The 19,051-nt window shown below is 53.8% G+C and overlaps 9 protein-coding genes across 9 annotated transcripts; 4 read left to right on the top strand and 5 right to left on the bottom strand.

Moving 5' to 3' along the window:
• Positions 1-106: 106 nt before the first annotated feature.
• On the bottom strand, positions 107-823 carry N7482_002324 (uncharacterized protein; the record flags this gene model as incomplete). The annotated part of the gene is made up of 3 exons (XM_056684449.1): positions 107-356; positions 416-571; positions 783-823. The coding sequence occupies 3 exons, from the start codon at positions 821-823 to the stop codon at positions 107-109; spliced, it is 447 nt and encodes a 148-aa protein (XP_056548055.1).
• Positions 824-1,953: 1,130 nt separating this feature from the next.
• Positions 1,954-2,991, bottom strand: N7482_002325 (ribonuclease III; the record flags this gene model as incomplete). The annotated part of the gene is made up of 1 exon (XM_056684450.1): positions 1,954-2,991. One exon carries the CDS (start codon positions 2,989-2,991, stop codon positions 1,954-1,956), a length of 1,038 nt encoding a protein of 345 aa, XP_056548056.1.
• Positions 2,992-3,381: 390 nt separating this feature from the next.
• N7482_002326 (mitochondrial 37S ribosomal protein mS33) lies at positions 3,382-3,894 on the top strand (the record flags this gene model as incomplete). The annotated part of the gene is made up of 4 exons (XM_056684451.1): positions 3,382-3,414; positions 3,487-3,695; positions 3,752-3,801; positions 3,866-3,894. 4 exons carry the CDS (start codon positions 3,382-3,384, stop codon positions 3,892-3,894), a joined length of 321 nt encoding a protein of 106 aa, XP_056548057.1.
• Positions 3,895-4,605: 711 nt separating this feature from the next.
• N7482_002327 (U2 snRNP complex subunit CUS1) lies at positions 4,606-6,330 on the top strand (the record flags this gene model as incomplete). Its single annotated transcript, XM_056684452.1, has 1 exon — positions 4,606-6,330. The coding sequence occupies one exon, from the start codon at positions 4,606-4,608 to the stop codon at positions 6,328-6,330; it is 1,725 nt and encodes a 574-aa protein (XP_056548058.1).
• Positions 6,331-6,936: 606 nt separating this feature from the next.
• Positions 6,937-7,839, bottom strand: N7482_002328 (uncharacterized protein; the record flags this gene model as incomplete). Its single annotated transcript, XM_056684453.1, has 3 exons — positions 6,937-7,230; positions 7,554-7,752; positions 7,802-7,839. 3 exons carry the CDS (start codon positions 7,837-7,839, stop codon positions 6,937-6,939), a joined length of 531 nt encoding a protein of 176 aa, XP_056548059.1.
• Positions 7,840-7,853: 14 nt separating this feature from the next.
• On the top strand, positions 7,854-8,291 carry N7482_002329 (uncharacterized protein; the record flags this gene model as incomplete). The annotated part of the gene is made up of 1 exon (XM_056684454.1): positions 7,854-8,291. The coding sequence occupies one exon, from the start codon at positions 7,854-7,856 to the stop codon at positions 8,289-8,291; it is 438 nt and encodes a 145-aa protein (XP_056548060.1).
• Positions 8,292-8,977: 686 nt separating this feature from the next.
• Positions 8,978-9,963, top strand: N7482_002330 (uncharacterized protein; the record flags this gene model as incomplete). Its single annotated transcript, XM_056684455.1, has 6 exons — positions 8,978-8,999; positions 9,063-9,121; positions 9,173-9,239; positions 9,316-9,521; positions 9,606-9,868; positions 9,927-9,963. The coding sequence occupies 6 exons, from the start codon at positions 8,978-8,980 to the stop codon at positions 9,961-9,963; spliced, it is 654 nt and encodes a 217-aa protein (XP_056548061.1).
• A 1,417-nt stretch (positions 9,964-11,380) lies between these two features.
• On the bottom strand, positions 11,381-12,814 carry N7482_002331 (integrase zinc binding domain-containing protein; the record flags this gene model as incomplete). Its single annotated transcript, XM_056684456.1, has 4 exons — positions 11,381-12,046; positions 12,098-12,152; positions 12,203-12,325; positions 12,402-12,814. The coding sequence occupies 4 exons, from the start codon at positions 12,812-12,814 to the stop codon at positions 11,381-11,383; spliced, it is 1,257 nt and encodes a 418-aa protein (XP_056548062.1).
• A 2,380-nt stretch (positions 12,815-15,194) lies between these two features.
• N7482_002332 (putative cytokinesis regulator (Byr4)) lies at positions 15,195-18,243 on the bottom strand (the record flags this gene model as incomplete). The annotated part of the gene is made up of 2 exons (XM_056684457.1): positions 15,195-15,763; positions 15,849-18,243. The coding sequence occupies 2 exons, from the start codon at positions 18,241-18,243 to the stop codon at positions 15,195-15,197; spliced, it is 2,964 nt and encodes a 987-aa protein (XP_056548063.1).
• Between the last annotated feature and the right edge of the window lie 808 nt (positions 18,244-19,051).

A 19,051-nucleotide genomic window follows, 5' to 3' on the forward strand; every position in this document is an offset into this window, starting at 1 on the left:
CCCCGTGATTTTCACAACCCTGTCAATTCTCACATTTCTCAACGGCGATAGCGTGATCGAAGCTGGATAATGGCAGCGCCCGATTCATGTCCAATATTCAATACTCTTACTTCATTCCTCCCTGATCGGGTTCACTATCATTGCTGCTGATGCTGCTCTCCACTTTAGTCACAGTGCTTCCATCTGCCACATTCACGTCGGACGGCTCGTGGAATTGCTCTTCGAAGACCGGTTCGGGCTCGACGGTTTCAAACTTAGTCCTAAAGTCCGCCAGGCCTTGCGTGCTACTGTTGGAACGACGTCGGGCATTGGCCAAGGTATACTCGTAATCCTGTGCTTCATCCCCGGAGCGACCCCTAGAGGTGGTCAGAGTCCAGCAGCATTACGGGTCTCTATGTCTAGGTACAATGCTCACCAATTCCCTTTGCCACCGCCATCTTTCTTTGTCTTGCGGGGATCCGCATCAGTTGGGCCTGACTTGGCAAAATAGCGTGGCAGGTTGTCACGAGCTCCAGTCATGCCATCAGTAGGGTGGTCGCGATCATTCAGCTTGTGAGAACGAGTCACTGTACTATTAGCATATATCGATGTGAGCGAGGTTGTACTTACTACTTGGATTGAGTGAGGTTGTGTAATCTGAAGAGGATAGTGTAGAAGGGAGTGATGAGATTGGAGAGTGAGCTGGTCCCGGATTGTCAGGGAAGTGCCTTCGCGCGTGACTCGTGACCTCATACCCCTCCTGGGGAAATGCGGGGGGTTGCACTAAGCCCGGCCCCACTAACCTTAATACTTCATGGCGGTAAAAGGTATGTAGGGTGCTCATTGATGCAAGGGGGCATAAAAAGGGGGGACGGTCTGGTTACAAAGAGGATGAGCAAAGAACAAGCACTTGGTTAAACCAGTAAAGTTCAAGCAGTAGGATAGGAACGAGGGAGGGAGGAGTCAAAGACGAATCCGGCGGTTCGGGATGGAATTGATTGCCAGTTTGTACTGATGCTACGCGTTATTAGACAGGGCCGTCAGTGTATGTGGACGGCGTGGCGCTTCTACCTAGTAGGGGCTTTTTGATTGCCACGGCGTCGATGCCCACTTCTCAACCGAGTTGGAATCATCCTGTGTAGTGCAGATCGGACGTCTACCACGGGACAGCGACTGAGTCCCAGATAGACAAACTACTATGATGTGGTGGATCGGAATGGAAAGCATGGGATGTGAAGACGATTTTTATGAAAAAGTCGGGATAGTTGTTGTAATAGCTACGTTCTAAGTTGAAGAAGAAGGGATGCGAGCTTGGAGGTTCTGGCTTCTCGGAGGGTTCAGCTTGAGACTTATCGAGGGTTTCCTCCGCTAGTACATCGATACTCATAATTTGATTCGAAATTCAGCTTTCAAACCCATGCCCGATATTTCTTAATGTCCTGCAATCAAGAAAGAAACCAGGAGTCCCCTTGTGACATGAAGCAGAAATTAAAGCGCGCCAGAATTAAGGGCAGTCAAAACACAGGTCTCTTGCTAATCTTCATAGGTCGCGGTAAGAAAAGGGAGATAAAAGAAGAGGAACTAAACCTTGAATTATCTTGCTTGTGGTGTGTTGGTATGTTGGCAATGGTCTTAGAGAGCGATATCCTTAATTGACCTCGAGAACATGAGGGGGAGTATAGACAAGGTAAGAAGGACTTTAGTTTTAAATTACCAAGATCTTAGTATGACTATAAAACTATAGGGGACTATATAGGGGACTACAAAGAACTATAGGGGATTCTGGTGTGGTTTTAACTACTTTGAAAAAAGATCAAAGACTAGGTAGTCTAGTCCTTAGGTAGTCCCAAATCTTGGGACTAGACCCAGTGCTTGCCAAGGTCTATGTCTATTTATCTTATTATGCTATTAGGTCAAGATTCAAGCAGAGCCCCCGGAATCAGATTAGCTCCTAGAAGAAGCAGCTGAGCACCATCAATTAGAATCCCCTGACACTACTATCTGTTTTTTAGCAGTGATTTCTGAAATCAAAGGCGTGTTCAACAGGGCATTTCTTGCCGCTTCGTCACCCGCCGCTACTTTACTTGGACCTTGCCCAGAGCCTAGATGCCTCTTGTTCCATCCCCAACCCGTAAGATACACACCAATGAAAAAGGTCTGAGTGCCACTGCCCTTTTTTTGAATCGACTGTCGCTCCTCCAGGTACTCCAGCTTGATACCTTTCCCCATGATCTGCTGAGCCAGGGCCTCCTTTGAGCGCAAACTGGCTTTTTGATGTCCCAAGCTGTCAAGCTTTGGTAGCCATAACTTGGTCAACCATTGTTCTGCAAGCCGATACCCACCCGCGGGATGTGAAAGTATGATTGCAGCTACATAGGCCTCAAAGATATCGCCCTTGGTTTTGATCCATCGTTTTGGTTGGTCCGAGTAATTCACTGGTACCGACGCCCTGCGATCAAAGCCATATATCTCTGCAAATGCTGCGAGAGTTTCGTTTTTCACCAGAAGCTCACGAATCTGAGATATTCGACCTGAAGGTATATCCGGGAATTTCTCCCAGACTAACTTCGTTGCCATTAGTTCGATGTAGGCATCCCCCAAGATTTCCAGTCGGTCATAGTTCGAGTTATTATGGTTATTGCACGCTGAGTGTGTGAAGACTGCCTTCTCTAATTGGTCGTCTAGAATATGAGGCAAGGTGGGCACGTTGGATTCGTTTTCTTTTGATCCAAGCGAGAAATGACTAGTTTCCTGGGCCGAGAAGGACCGAGCGGGGCTTGGAGGAGAACGTGATGGCTTTTGTAGGCGTTGAAAGGCGCTGTCCAGCATCGAAAGAGACTTCATGACCTCTGAATCGACCCCAGTGAGCTCGGGATCGGTCATGGCTTCACGAACTAGATGTTTCAACGATGAAAGACGACAACTGGTGTCGGACTTTCTCAGCGTCGCCTGATCCCCCGAGATAGCCAAATCATGCGGCTGCTGAGGCGACTGGTGACGGCGGATCTTCATTGAAAACCGCGTTAGTCAAGTTTTCGCAGTAATTGGGCAAACCATGGGACTCGCAGGAGAGCTCGCAGAAAGTCCTCACGACAGTAATTGGTCATAAGAGACATATTCACCTTGGCTCGCTTCATAGGCTGGTTAGGAATAGATTCCCCAATAGGGGCCGTGGCTGACCTCTTGGATCCCATTGTTGTCTCGGGCGTGCTTTGTCCCGACTGCGAGCTGCGAAGCTGCCACTGCGGCGCAGAAGGATCAAGTGGGTCCGCGAGAAAACCCACGGTGCACGTGACCCATACCGGGGTTTCGCGCGGATGGCCGCAACTTGGCGCTTCTTCTGCAGTCTACAAACCCTTATCCTCTCAGTCGGCCACGCAGGGACGTGACTGAGTCGTGGCGATGTCACAGTCCCGGATCATAGACCTGGTCAAGGTATTTCAGATCCGCCCCCCTTCCTCTCCTCCACCTCGCCCAGACGGGGTCCTTTGCTGAACTTTGAACCAGACCCAATGTCGCATCTTCTCCCTCAATTTCAACCCGCAACGACTCCGACTAGGCAATAAGATTCTGCGTCAACGGCTACGCGGGCCAGCACTCTCAGCATGGTATCCGAAGAAGACCGTCTCGTTCCGAGATCTCCAGAACACCTACAAGCCCCTTGGCTTAACGACGTTTGATGAAGCCGAGGATGACCGAGAGGAAGCCATCCAAATGTCCGTGTCCTCCTACATTTGCTTCTCTCCACTTCATACTGATTTAATTTGTGCAGCGCCAAACTTCGAGGAAAGGGTCGACCTAAGAAGAAGAGGACCGCAGCGGGTAAGGCAACCAGTCTCCTGGGGAAATTGCAAAGTTTCGCTGACCGTATCGTTTTTTTTGCCAGAATCGAGGTCTTCAAAGAAGAAGAAATAGATGCGATGCGCCTTGTTCAATCTATCATTAAACATCTTGCAACATGCCTATCACAGAGGAACGCACGTGCCTTCGGTAAGCGCTGGGCGCAGTGGTGACCAGCTATCATTATTACCAATGATAGAGACGGGGGCGGCTTCTTGTGACTTGATGACAACCATTTCCCACCGCACCCCAAAGTGTACTATAGATCTACCTACCTACTTAGCATAAACCTCTCTTTTGGTGTTGAATGTATCAGTGCGAATGTCCCGCGGTTCCAGGATTTTTTTTTTCAATTCTTTTCAAGACAGGATGCGATAGTCCCATTCAGCGACCAAGAAAGACTGTTGTAGGTAACTTCTGTCGTTGTTCATTAATCACCAATATTTGAGCAAGCTCACTTCACAAAACACCTGATAGACTTTCCATAAGGAGTGCTAACGGGACTGTCCTGGGTAATTACTATTTACGAATTACTGGTTTCTTATTGTGACTCTTCTAAGTACTTCGACTGCCGCGCGGATCATGGCTGACAAGGCGCGCAGGCGGTAGGTCTCAAGGACCAATCACTATGCCCACCATGGGAAATAGCTTGGCGTTTTTGATCCCCTGCCGCAACTTCTCCAACCCAACACCGTTGAGCGACCTCTGCATTATCTGCACCGTCATCCACGGCACCAGAGCACAGCACTGAATCGAAGGTTGCAAGGGATTGCAATGGCATCCACCATGAAGCCTAGCAAAAATCAGCTCCGGAGGGCACGCAAGAAGGCGCTGAAGGTCGAGGTGAGCCTATTCCCTCACCCAACCGAGACAGGAGCTCACATTTTCCAGACGACCGATGCGCCCGACGAGAAAGTCCAAGAGACTGACGCACAGGCGCTCCCTTCTGTCCCGGTGCCCCAGGACTCATCAAAGTCCGCAACTGGTCCCGTCGTTCCGGAAGATGACCCACTATGGGAGATGTACAAGGACCTCGCCAGCAAGTTTGACGAAGCGTCGGGGGAAAATGCCACTACGAAAGAGGGCGAGAAGCCGGAGATATACTTTGATGACGAAGACGAGATTCCAGACGAGGAGCAAGAGCTCGAGCCGAAAATCTCCAAGAAGAAGCGAAAGGAGCTGAACAAATTGTCTGTGGCCGAGCTGAAAGCTCTGGTTCGCAAACCCGAGATCGTGGAGTGGACAGACACGTCAGCCTCTGACCCGCGACTTTTGATTCACATCAAAGCACATCGAAATGTGGTACCCGTACCTTCGCACTGGTCCCTGAAGCGCGAGTATTTGTCGTCGAAACGAGGTGTCGAAAAAGCACCCTTTGCGCTTCCCAAGTTCATTCAGGAAACGGGCATCGCCGAAATGCGTGATGCGGCACTGGAGAAGCAGGAGCAGTCCACTCTAAAGCAGAAGCAGCGGGAGAGAGTCCAGCCTAAGATGGGTCGGTTGGACATCGACTACCAGAAACTCTATGAGGCCTTCTTCCGCTTCCAAACCAAGCCTGAATTGACCCGGTATGGCGAGATCTACTATGAAGGGAAAGAATATGAGACCAATTTGAAGCATCTGCGCCCTGGCGATCTAAGCGACGAACTGAAAGAGGCTCTCAGCATGCCACCAGGGGCACCTCCCCCGTGGCTCATTAACCAGCAGCGGTACGGCCCCCCTCCGTCTTATCCTGCCCTCAAGATTCCGGGCCTGAATGCGCCTCCACCCCCAGGCGCGATGTGGGGCTACCATCCTGGAGGCTATGGAAAACCACCCGTGGACGAACATAACCGGCCACTTTACGGGGGTGATATCTTTGGGGTGCTGCAACCCCAGCAAAATGCCCAGCACGGGGAGCCTGTGGAGAAAGACCTCTGGGGGGAGTTACAGGCATCTGAGGAGGAAGAGGAGAGTGATGGGGAAGACGACGAGGGAGAAGAAGAGGAAGAATCTGATGAAGAAGATATGGAATCGGGCACTCACTCCCCTAGTGGCTTAGACACCCCCAGTGGTATGGCTTCCGCCATACCATCTGAGTTCGGAACGACAGAGAGTGTGTCTGGGGAATTTGATGTCCGCAAACATCACCGTGGGACCGAGACCGAGGAGTCTATCCATCCTCGCAGTGCGTACCAGGTGATCCCTGAGAAGCAAACCAGCGTCCAAGGGTTCTTTGGCGGAGACCGAGCGTATGATCTCACCTCCTCCTCCGCTGCTCCTCCCGTTCTAGGCGCTGAGGACCAAACCCGGAAGCGAAAGAAGCCTGGCGATGTGGAGGTATCGGTTGACCTGGACGCAATCCAGTCCGAGGATGGACTCAGCAAGGAAAGTCTCCAGAATCTTTACGAGACCCAGCGACAGCAACAAAACCAGCCTCAATGGGGATTCCAGGAGGATCTCAGCGACATGATTGCGCAGGAAAGTCGAAAGCGATTACGCAATCAAGAAGACCGGCGAGGCAAACGTTGAGGCGGCCTGTCATCTTTTGGCCCTTTCTGTATTTCTACGAGTCCAATAATTCATTCTGGATGCCCTCCATGCCCACTTCTTGCCTGTACGGAGTATACGCAACTACAACTGTTTAACACGGCAAGTACTTTTTTGGGGTGGGGGTTATAAAAATTCGCATCCGTCTACAAAATGCCTGTTGTAGACTTTCTTACACTCAAGAATCTAAATGAGCCTCCGTGGCACATCCATTCATTCATTCTATCGACCTCTTAATTGACCCTCCGCTGGCGTCGTCCCAAAAGGGTTTAGCCTCCGCCCGGTCCTTCCAACGCCTCCATCTCCCGCGACCAGTCCTTTTCCGGGCTCTTCGTCTTCGCTTTCAAGGAATCCTTCCCCGATCAGTGGCCTTACGATGGATTGGGATCGCAGAAGGTTGGTACTCAATTCATTCCACGATCACAGTGCCTTTTTACTACCAGTTTTACAGATTTGAAGAACGGCGCGGGGGAGAAAGTTATCGACCAGCCGAACGACCTGGCCGATCGCCCTCTCGAGGATACGAAAGCCGCCGCCGCTCGCCACCACGAAATCGCTCGCGTCCGCGTGCGGACACCTGGGTGCCCTCTAATCGAGGGTATGGACGACCGCGCAGTCGCTCACCTCCCGATTATCGACGCCGCTCTCGAACCCCTCCCTTCCAGGGTAGAGCGTATGGACCGGGCTCCTACGACAGGCGACGGTCTCCCCCACGACGATTCTCGCCTCGAAGAGACGATCGAATCCGGTCACCTCCTCCCTCCTGGCGGTCTCGGTCTCCATACACTGAGGGTAGGCCGCGTGATATGTCCCGGGGCCCAAGACGGCCCCGGGATCCAACTCCGGGTAGTCAAGATCCCCGAACGATCGGACACACCGCCCCTACCATAACCGACAACAGCAGATCTGTACGAGCTGTGTCGCCGGGAGCCCAGCCGACACCAGTGTTCCGCCCGCAGAGTCCCGCCTATGCCTCTCACCGAGAACGAAACACCGACAGGAGAGAGTGGCCATTGTCGCGATCAAGACCTGTTTCGCCAACACATGTCGTTCCCCCTGAACCTAGTGCTTCGTCTAGGCGCTCATCTCCCTCATTGTACCCCGACCGGGGTGGCGTCGCCTCTGTCCGAAATCGCAGCCGATCACCCTTGCGCCAATCACCCTCTCTTCGCGCGCCCACAGGCCCACGGGGGCGCTCTCCATACCGAGATTCTCATCATGAATCGGAGATTATTGATGTTGGGAGATCGCAGGAGGATCACGGGCCTTCTCCGGAAAAACCAATTGCAGAGCAAGTCCAGATCAGTGGTGCTCGACCAATTGGGAGCATTCCTACCCAGCCAAGGAACGTTGGGATCCGTCAATCTCCGCCCTCCGGGCCCTCTCAGGGACCCAAGGTGGTCTCTGGACAAAATCGTAGCTCTCACAACCTTTCATTGTTATCTGCACCCACCCGCCCTCGTCGTGGACCTGGGTCGCGGGAAGGTCCATGGACCGGGGCTCCTATGGCGCGCCGTGGACCGTCGATACCCTCAGCGCATGGTACGCCGTCTGGGCCCCGAGCTTCGTTCACCCCTCCTGTATCGGCAGGAGGCCACTATCGGCATCCGGGTGCTCGACAGCATAGCTCCACGTCTGCCACCTTGTCTCCCGGATCGAAGCCTCCGAATCATCTGGCTGGGTTAAGTTCTGTCGTCCCGGGAGGTAGGTCTTTCCCGTCGACGCTGGATGCGGCGACGGAAAAGCGTCTTTTTCAGCTGGAATCCGATCGGGAGAAGATATTTGAGCAAGTTGCAGAGACGCAAAGTGCCAAGCGAGCGGGACTTCGCGACTGGGATCGGCTGGATCGGGAGAGCTCGATTTGTGCTCTCAAGAGTGAGTTGGCGGAGGGCCATCTACAGCGCATGGCGGATGAGAGCATTGGGGGCGGTATTCTATTTTAACGGGGCAGTACATATGAGATATGGCCTCTCCTCCTTCGTGCTACTTTCTTCTTTCTCGCGCTGCTTCTTGTTCTTCTTTGAAGGCGTTTCATCATGACGGGGTTTGTTGCCTTGGAAAGGCAGGTGGAAAAATCACGGTCAACGCATGCCATGAATATGTATAATAATCAATCACACACAACCAATCGACAACAGGATACTCCTGGATGACCTTAGGCATTGCGATGGTCTTTTGCGCTTAATCTGAATGAGTCAAGACAAGACCCAGGGCAGATGAAGAGGATCGTGCAAAGACAGGCTGTTTTTCCCCGACATTTGAAGACCAAGCAAGGCCGCTCTTGAGCATCAAATTATTGCGATCCATCAGGTTCACCATCTAGTTGATTTAGTGGCAGGCGATACGACTGTTACGTGTCAAGAATGAGACCAGGGTCGTGCTGTCGACGAACTATAGACACTCTGGTCCCGCCCGAAAGTCTTGGCACCGGCGCGCGTACCTGATCGGCGCACTTCATCCCCCTGCCATCTGCTTTCGTGTCAACAACTCCGCTCCGCCATCCTCGAAGACCCTCCCTCTTTTACATCCCACCAGCCTTCCAGCTTTCCGCCTGCCTTCTACAGTATCTAGCGATCCACTCGACCGCCTCTACGGTCTTTTTGTCGCTACAACTCCCACATCCTTCACCATGAATCTCTTCCGGCTACTAGGTGAGCCAAGCAACCGGCCTAGGGCGACCACCGCGATGATGGAGATATACTGATCCCCGGCAGCCGATTTCTCCCATCTGGCCTCGATCTTCATCCTTCTCCAGAAGATGAAGTCATCCAGCGTATGCCCTCTCGGTTCTGCACATGCTCACTCATCGCTAACGTCATCGCAGAGTTGTTCCGGGTTGTCCTTCAAGTCGCAAGCCCTTTATCTCCTGGTCTTTGTCACACGCTATCTAGGTCAGTGCGCATGTGTCTTTTTCGTCTGTTCTTTGCCTGATTACGTCTGACGCGTGGATACATCCTCTCTCTCTAGATCTGTTCTGGACCTTGACCGACTCGGTATACCTGACCACGTTCAAGCTGCTTTTCATCGGCTCCTCCGCCTATATCATTCATCTCATGCTCAACGATTACAAACCCACTCATGATCCCAATATCGATACTTTCAAGGTCCAGTACCTGCTTGGAATCAGCGTGATTCTGGCATTGCTTTTCCCACACGATTATCGACTCTCGGAGGTCCGTGCCGATGCCCCAACATATCTTTTGTCAAACCACTTGCGGGAGGCGACGGTGCAAGGACTTGAGACTAACCCTATCTAGATTCTCTGGACGTTCTCGATTTGGTTGGAGTCGGTTGCGATTCTGCCCCAACTGTTTATGTTGCAACGAACCGGAGAGGCAGAGACCATCACGACCCATTACCTGTTTGCCCTCGGCCTCTATCGGGCTCTCTATATCCCGAATTGGATCTATCGATACTTTACCGAGGCCTCCTTCCAGCGATCTTTCCAGCCGGTCCCCATCGTGGCAGGCATCATTCAGACTCTCCTCTACTCGGACTTCTTCTATATCTACTACAACAAGTAAGCAGCTCGGATCCTCTACGTTGGCCCTGAAACCACGGTTACTGACTTAACCTAGGGTTCTGAAAGGCAAGAAGTTCTCGCTTCCCGTCTAAAGTAAACGCCACGGGCCTGTGAGGAGGGCGTGAGACTTGGGCTCAAAATTGCCTATAGGGTATATGTCGTTGGCTACATCTCGTGAATCGGTTATTCCTAGACCTTCCTGGATGCAGCTTGAGAGTCACTCCAGATAATGCACTCGATATGATCATGTCTTAGCTCTGTTCAGCACGGCTCCCGACAACCCGATCGGAGCCAGTCCATGAATTGATGATGCGTTCACGTTACTACTCGGAGCCACCTGGAGTCCGTCCCAGTCGTGCCTGCATTCCCACCCCATCCCCCGGGGAATGTGACCACGTCTCGTGGGCGGCTCCGTTCCCATCGTTCACAGAATGATGTCCACCAAAGCCAAATCGGCGGGACCGAGCCTTATTGTGGAGGGTTTCTCCTAATCGGTCTGTCAAAATAATAGAAATAGATAGGTCCTAGTTATTCCACATAATTTCTTTTCGTTTGTTCTGGCTTTTTGACGACAGGCTCACGGGGAATGTGTCTGATCAATCAGTCGTCAAATTCTATACGGCACAGTGTGCTCACCTATAAGCAGATGATATCGTGAAACATTCACATCTTGACCTTTCCGTCAACCTATTGAAAGTTAGTATGGTACCACTATCTCAGTGTATCATCAGAGGGTGGATGGTAACCGGAAAATGCTGGGATTCTGCCCTACCTGCCTGCCCCACATAAGCCCTCATATAGGTAATATCGAAGCCGATCTGTTGACCGAGGCTCAGGTCAACAGTTGTCGATTCCTCTTGAGTCTTCTGGGTGCTTTTGGTCCTTGCTTTCCTTGGGCCAGTGAGTGTATGTTCAGATGTCAAATTATTGAGGATTTGGCTAAAAATCTGGTAGATAGGCGGAGCGATCTAAGGCCATTGACCTTTTGAGTCCCACCTAGCCACATAACCCACCGCATCCCTCATCCCGCATTCACCCATTAATCCTGATCAATTGCCTTCGGACGCGGTGCCGCCAGCTGTCGGTTTTCTTGGCCTCTATCTGGAGCTGAGCTTATTTACGCTATCTGTTCCCTTTGGAGGCATAGGTGTGAACCCTACTCATGTATGATGCGATTCGATGCGATGCGATCTGGTCTCATTTTATTTTTATTTTATCGTCAAGACAATTCAAAGAACTTCCGGTATCTTAGCCAAGTCTACTTCGTATCAGTTTCAGTCCAGCTCTCTCTCCATCACACCTTTTTTGTTTTTCTGGTCCCTTTCCTCCCTAGAGAGCAATTTCAGACTGTTGACTCAGCCGCCCAGTACCACCTCGTCGAATGAAATCCCTTTTAGAGACTGAATTGAAGCACGTAGATCTACCATGATCAGATCGAACCGAAGCCGGAGCCGGAGCCGGATCCAACCAGCCAGCTAGCGCTATAGTACTAAAACCCCAAATAGATGACTAGAAATCCCGTTGGGTCGGAGTTCCATGAGTCGGGACATACCCCGTCGTGTAGCTTAACTGAGATGGTGGCACTGACAGGTCGGCCGAGAAAGGGTCCATTGTCCCGGCGATTGAGTGTGAGAGATTACTCATTGGCCCGGGGAAGGACCTGACCCCCGAATTCAAGGTAGGCCGACCCTGCAAATTCTGATGGCTGTCAATCCATCCGCTGTGACCATGAAATTGGCCAAAGTAGTCTGACTGTGCCCGGTCGGGGGCGATCTGTGCTCCAAATGTTGATTCGCGCCGGGAGATTGGAGGTGATGGGAGCTTGGGTGATCGAGGCAGCATCTCGAGCCGAGGAGAGCCTCGGCGGGAATTCGGCGGCGTCAGTCGCGATCCTCCACGCCGAACCTGACAGGTTGGGCAGATCTTGACGAAACGAGAGATCAATTCCTTCGGAACCCTGGCAGGGAAAAGAATAGGGTGGTTAGCGGCCAGGCTCTCCAATGACGGTGCCAAATGATACATGGACTGTACCCACCATGAATAAATGCGGCGGACTTGCGCAGAGGTCTTGTCGCGGCCTCCATGCTGGCATTGCTGATGTGCCTTGGTGAGGATTTTGAACAGCTTCTCGCGGATTGCCACTGGCTTTCCCTCGTGACAGATCATCTTCCGGCACTGACATATCCTCGTCAGATGTGCATATCACCAGACTGAGGAAAGGCTTACATTTGCCGTTCCGATGCCGACGGCCTGAAGCTTGAACATCTTCTTAACCCAGAATCTGACCTTTTTCAGCACGGTTGATCAGTGAACTTTCGAAGAGAGACTGACCGGAATTGGGCAGATTCGACCGCAGTGTCTTTTGGGTCAATTAACACCGTCCGAATATTCCGCGCTCTTTTGGCGTGAATCAATGCCTTATCCTGCTTCTTCACCGACAAGTCGTCCACGTAGCTGATCAATGATGTCACGTCAGCCCCAAGGATAATAGAACAAGGAGTACACATAATCGTTCGAGGGGTCCACGCACCTTTGCATAAGTTGGTCGAATTCTTTCACATCTGGAAATCCATCTAGGGCTGGTACCACGGCCTCTGATAACATGGTCCCCTCGTTCCGGGATTCTTGACTTTCAATATCCGTTTCACTAAGAGCGTCGCGTAGTGGCAGATACCTCGGCGAGTGTAGATAACGAGATGGAGCCATATACTGCGGGGGTGGATGGTGAAGTCTCATATCTTCAGGCGTGGACATTGAAGGAATGGTATGATCTGGAGCATACGGTAGATGCTGCATGCCTGGAGACAGGGTCGACTGCTGCCCATACGGGCCAAATTGATTTCCGTATGGATTGAAGGACTGTTGGGGAAAGTGGTACGAGCCAGCACCCGCCGCGCCAAATTCATGGCTCTCTGGGTGACTGTACGTACCGGAACCTGCCATCGATTGGTTCATAAGATAACTGTCATTCCCTTCATGGCGCCTGGAGAAGCTGCTCATCGTGCCTGACGCCCCCTGCAGTCGGGATTCCGCTTCTCACGTCCAGGTAGTAGGCCAGGGCCCGGTGGCAAATAAAAGTAACAGAATAGGTTGAGGACAAATGAGGATGGACAAAGTACAGCAAGAAAGCTCCAAGCCCCAACAACATAACCGTAGTGGATGTAGGTGACTCGAGGGGGTTTGAAGACACTCTTCAAGAAAGACTAGGAGGAAAAAACAAAGCCATGGACGACATCAAAGGGGGCGGCAATGGCATTAAAAAGAAGCCGTAAGCCCGCAGGTGAATCTTGCAGGGCATGACAGATGCCCAAGACGTGCACGAGACCAGGTCGAAACAGAGTGGACAGGAGCCACAGAGTTAATCCCTGGAAACCCAACAGCACAATATTCCACAGAAAAAACAAAGGAGGGAGCCAAGCAGGTCGAGCAGAGCTCTGTCAGGTACAGGCAGAAAGGGTATGACCCAAGCGTGCAGGGAAGAGAGTGGCATGGGACGGGATTTCCCACCCTAGCTTAAAACGAAGAAGAAAAAAAATTGAAAAGTAAAACAAAGCGAAAGGACTAGGGTTCGTGGTCGAGATCTTTCCGACCCGCCGAGGCAATGGAAGGGATACGACAGCACACACAAGCAATGGTGATACGGATTCCTGCCTCGATGCCCGGCGCCACCATTTGCCTCATGGAGAGCCATGTTGGGCTATTCGAGGCCACCTATGGGGAGGGGCGCTTGAGGATCGGCCGCCAGAATGTCACCGACAAGCACCGGGGGGAGGAGCAAACCCTCCCCGACTGGCGACTGGTGACTTGCGACTTGCGATTTGCGGCGGGACAACTGGACCCCGGGGAAGGAGGAACAAAGAAGGCGAGGAGACGAGTCGGCGACATTTTTTTTTCGTGCCGGGCTTTGTTTCTGCAGGTTTGCCTCCGTCAAACAAAGTCGGGCTGGAGATTGCTCCGGCAAAAGTCCAAACATGCACGTAGCCGTGGCCGTAAGGAACATGGATTGGGGAGTTCCCAGTGCCCTGGGGCCCCTCTAGAGCCCAGCGCGGGTTGCAGATGGGCATGAGTGGGCCGATGAGGTGGAGAGGAGGGGAGCAAGTAAGCGCATCCTGGTCGGCCCTGCTGTCCCACAGCCTCCTCTTCGCCTTTCCAGATCGTGAGCTGTCAGGGAGATCCGTGGCAGCGAGGCGTGACCTTGACGTGGCGCCGATGCCAGGGCACAGTGGATTGGGTCTCGTTGGCGGGCAATCAATGCAGGATGCGGGATGGCAGGATTGCATGCGTTTGGCTAGTCCGCGACAGGTGAGACACCGTGTTCGAAGGCCTTGGCACCGGACCCTCGCAGCATTGACAGCGCCCGGTCCAGTCGTGAACCAAAAAGGGGGATGCTCGAAGCAACCGCGCGTTAGACAATCTATCACCCGGTGTCACTCTGCTGCTACCCGACCCTGATCGCGAGCCGCCCATATCCCCAGAAAAAGGATGAGCTCCCCCTGGGGAAGCGCGGAGCCCGGGGTGTTTAGGATCTGCCTCGGTGGGATGACCCATGGCTGGTGTTGGAGGAGATGAGGAGGTTGCGATGGTGGTTGGGGGGCGCCGAGGAGTGGCCGGAGCGACGGGGTGGTGATGGTAGATTTCCCCCGAGAGCGTCAGGGCCGCGCATGGATATTCCCTGTCGACGAGGTGCAGAGAGCAGGCCGTACGGAGAATTGGCCCGGCAAGCAAGAGAAGAGACGACCGTACCGACAGGACAGGCAGGACAGGCAGGACAGGCAGGACAGGCAGGACAGGCAGGACAGGCAGGACAGGCAGGACAGGCAGGACAGGCAGGACAGGCAGGGCAGGTAGGGCAGGTAGGGCAGGTAGGGCAGGCAGGGCAGAGAAAGTACGAAAGCCACGTCCACGGAAAGCCGAGATGGTCGGATTCCCGGGGCGAGAGGCTTCTCACTAGGTGCAAAGGCGGGTTGGTGGGTATGTAGGTATGTACTCGGCGAAATATAGATATATGGGGATGCGAATAGTATAGTTACAGGATCACAAGTCAACACGTCGACCACACAAGAAGTACAAGAGCCACCACTGCTGCAGCCGTAAAAGTCGTTTGGCCAGTTTCATCACGGCCAATGAAGACAACACCTGTCTTCGTGTCATAAGTTCATGCATATCCATGCCCAACCTCAGGAGCGCCCTCTCCTATCCTCGCCGTCGCCAGGGCGAGGTTCAGTCTTGCACGGCGGGCATCGATAGATCGGGAGGTTGATGATGGTCACATCGAGATCATCCAACTGTCTTAGGCCCCTTTGTCAGATCTCTTCTCCTCCACCTATCCGGTAAAATGCCCGGTATCTTCAGCCACCAGATCGCGGATGGCCCATCGCCAGGGATATTCCCGATCGTTGCGTGTAGGGCCAACCCATTTGTCCACCTTCCGCCTCCACTTGTCTTCCTCCGCTCGCTGTCGTCGAATGAACTCTGGACCGACATCAAATTCCTCGGTGATGGGACACTCGTCGGAAGACTCTCCCGCACTCGCATCTTCTCCACCGGGCGTGTGAGAGTGGAATTCATCGACAGCCCCCGAGTCTCGACCCGTGGGCCCAGCAGTTTTGTTCTCCTCCAAGTCATCCAACCCGGCAAAGACATCGTCATCGTCCGGGGCCACACCGCCGTAGGCTCCAGACTCGAGAGCCGAGGCCTTGAGCCAACACATTCGCTGTGGGTCAAAAACCATTCCCCCAACCGCTTGGACGTTGTGCCGGGGGCCCACGTTCGTGATCAGAGCGGGTGCCGGTTTCGGGGATTTGGGAGCAGTGGCAACCTCGAAATCCTGCACCAGGTTCTCATTTCCTTCCCATCGGAAAGTCGACGGGTTATACCGCATACCCCTCACGGCTAGATACAAAAGTTAATTCCAAGCCGAGATTGAAAAAGGGGGGGGGGGGGGGGAAATAAAAGAAAAGAGATGACGGGCTCTTACATTTGGCATCCTGCACGCCAGACCCCAGAGGTTTGATCAAGTGAGGTTTGGACGAGGTCTTGACCGCGGGTTTGGACTTGCGGCTTCGTACAGGAGCCGCACTGGGTGATAGGCGAGATATCACAGGATGGGGTTTCCAATTCGAATTGGCGGCGGAGAGAGGGGTCGTGTCCCGGTTGCGGGAGTTCATCGAGGCAATTCGCTGCTCTCTGGCATTCCGGGATGCATTGGTATCGCGAGCGAACCTCGGTGTGGAGTTTAGCGGCTTGGAGACCGATGGTGGCGTGGATTGGGTGGGAGATTCAACCGGGGGAGTGATACGGCTCTGGCTGAGCCGAGCGCGCACGGATCGAGGGGCGCCTCGCCCGGCAGGATTCTTCGTGAATTTGCTTTCAGTAGACACTGATGTAGGCAGATCGTCAAAAGATTCCAGCTCGGTGCCATCCCCAAAATTGCGTCGCCGGGTTGGCTTTGTGAGAGTCCGCTTGGCTGTCGACCCGGCGGTTTCTGTCCTCGAGTCATCCAAACTCAGCCGGAGAGACTCGGGGCGAGTAGAGCGGGACAGACGGGAGAAGGTGCCCGGTGGACTGAGGAGATCGCCAGAGCTATCCGAGCTGGTGCGCCGAGAGGGACGGTAGCTCTTGACACTGGGATGATGGGCTTTCCTTTCTGAGGCGCCGGCGGAGAGAAATGGTGCCTGAACTCTGCGAACCGAGGCCCGCCCGTCAAGGGCGGCCATCCGTTCAATGGGAGTCTTCGGTCGGTTCAAGGAGGGGCGAATAGATCCATCCGGATGAGATGGTGACCGTTGCGAGGCCCGCGTTGACGTTGCCGACGTGCCCCCTCGGATGGACGGCAAGGATCTTTTAGTTCGGAGGTGTCTCTGGGGGGCCTTGTTTTCGTTGACCGCCGGGGTTTCTGTAGAAGACCCGGGCCCCAGAAGCTGTCGCACGGTGGTGACGGGAGTAGGTGGTGAGGTCGAATGCGTGCCAATGGCCGGCAGACTCGAAACGGACGATTGGGATGAATGTCCAAGTCGAGACTGCGATCGGCGGAACTTGGAGAGCGGTGCACCGCTCTCCGAGACGGTCTCTAGATGAGTCGAATGGGTCCGTTCATGGCCAGATAGGCGGGGAATGCGAGTGCGTGGGGACCCCCCAGTGGAATTGGTGAATGTCAGAGTGGTGGCCGGCCGACGGGTGGGGCTAGTTGGCCATTCTGTCTTGCACTTGACGTTGGGATTGAAGGCCAATTTCCCCGAGACAAAAGCTCTTCCATGGTCGACCTCGATGCCCGAGAAGAAATCATCTGCATCCGGTGAAATCGGTGCCTTTTGAGGGCCTGGCGCCTCGACTGGGCGTTCTGTCGCCTGGGCCTCTTGTCTTCTCTTAAGGGATGCAGTAAAATCCAAAGGCCCCTCCGGGAACAAGACACCATCGAGGCCATCCTCTTCACTTTCGGCGGTGAGGCAGCTTGATACGCTCGGGCTTGCGATTGATATAGAGGAGCTGGGGACCGAACGGCTATCCCGTGCCGTCCCACCGACTCGGACGCCAATGCTACCTTCCGACCACTCTAGGTCAAAGTCATCCATAATAGGGCTTGAAACCTCGGTAGAGTCCTTTCGGTGAGCTAACTGCAGGGGCTGATGGGCTGGAGGCAGCTCAAGATCTTCATCAAAACCGTCCGCCTCACGCTCCGCTGCACGGCTACGCCCAGCGGCGCCCGGCGCGTTCTTTTGAGGAGAGCGAGGCGTAGGAGCTTTGATTGTAGGGACGTCCTGGTGCACAGGGCCACTACTCTGATCCTGGAACCGATCTAGAGGGGCAAACGCTGCCTGCAAGCGAGTCGAAATATCATCATTCCAGGAGGGCGAGGCTGTCGATTTCACGGGACTCGTAGCTGCGGAGCTGATTTGTCGTAACGACTCTGGGAAAGATATATCTTGGGGAGTTTTCAGTTCTAGAATCGCATCCGGGTCGGGAAGCTCCACGTCGTCCGACCAATCATCCACAAACGTTCGCTTTTGTTTCCGAGCCGACAGGCGTTTGATTGCCCCCCCGATGAGGGCCGAGCTAGGAATATCCGAGGGGATAGGAATGCCGGCGTGTTTGGCGGAGGCAAGAGCTTCCTCCTTAGAGAAATCGTCGTTATCGTGGAGGTGGACTTGCCAATCTTCATCTCCAGCATTCGAATCAAGCTCGGAGCGTGCGGATCGGCGAGATGAAATGGAGTCGCGGTGTCCAGAGGGGCGGAACGAGGAATTGGTGACAGATCCAGTGCTAGAGGCGGCACGGAATTGAATACCATCGTTGAATTGCAAGTCATCATCATCATCCCAGCATTCGATCATTTCGTCCCCATGCGGTCGTGCAGGGGCGGCCGGTGACTCCATGACGGGGCCGACACGTATCTAGGAGGCACTCGGGAGACAAGGGCGATGATTCCTGCCGTGCCGAGTGCAGCAATGTCGCTGGATCTGGAAGTGAACTCCAACCGTCACGACACTGACATTGATACTGGGTGAGCCAGGGGGACGATGGACATCATTCCGCGGTGAGCGAAGCAGTATCGGTGGTCGCGAGCTTCTCGGCTTGTCGTTGGCAGGATCCTGTAGTGAGAAATGGGGCTGGTGGGTAAGAGTAGGCGTGGACGCTGTCGCGTTCGAGAGGGGGCGGGTTTCTGTGGTGCGGACACGACGACCAGTCCACAGCTCCGAGAGAGACGGGCGTAAGGAGGTGAGCAGTCCTGGGGAGTTGGGGATGTTGTCGGGAGTTGCTTATTCCTTCGCGTTCGTGTTGGTGTTGAGGGGAGGGTGGGTGGATAGTCGTCGTGGTGGCTGGAATTTGAGGGGGGAGGTTTGGATTCCTCGTGGAGGGAGGGAACGTGCCGGGGGTCTGAACTGGCTGGACGCCCCGAACTGAACTAGTGGGCGTAGCACTACAGCCACTTTCAGTCGGTCACGGAGCGCACGGTGGGTCGGACTGCATGTTTGTTCAGTTTGTGGCCGCGTGCTCCGCGTGGGTGTGGTCTCTATCTCTAGTCTCGGGCATAGTCATAGCAACGATAAGTCCGGATACTCCGTAGTTCCCTTGAAGACTCGAAGCGCAGTGGGGTCCACTCAATGGCACAGTCCTACGCACCACGTTAGCTACCACGTTAGCTCGCTAGCTCGGTGTGGATCTCCAAACGCCCGCGTTGCT

This window comes from Penicillium canariense, assembly GCF_028826845.1.
Source record: "Penicillium canariense strain IBT 26290 chromosome Unknown utg000001l_segment0_segment0, whole genome shotgun sequence".
NCBI lineage: Eukaryota > Fungi > Ascomycota > Eurotiomycetes > Eurotiales > Aspergillaceae > Penicillium > Penicillium canariense.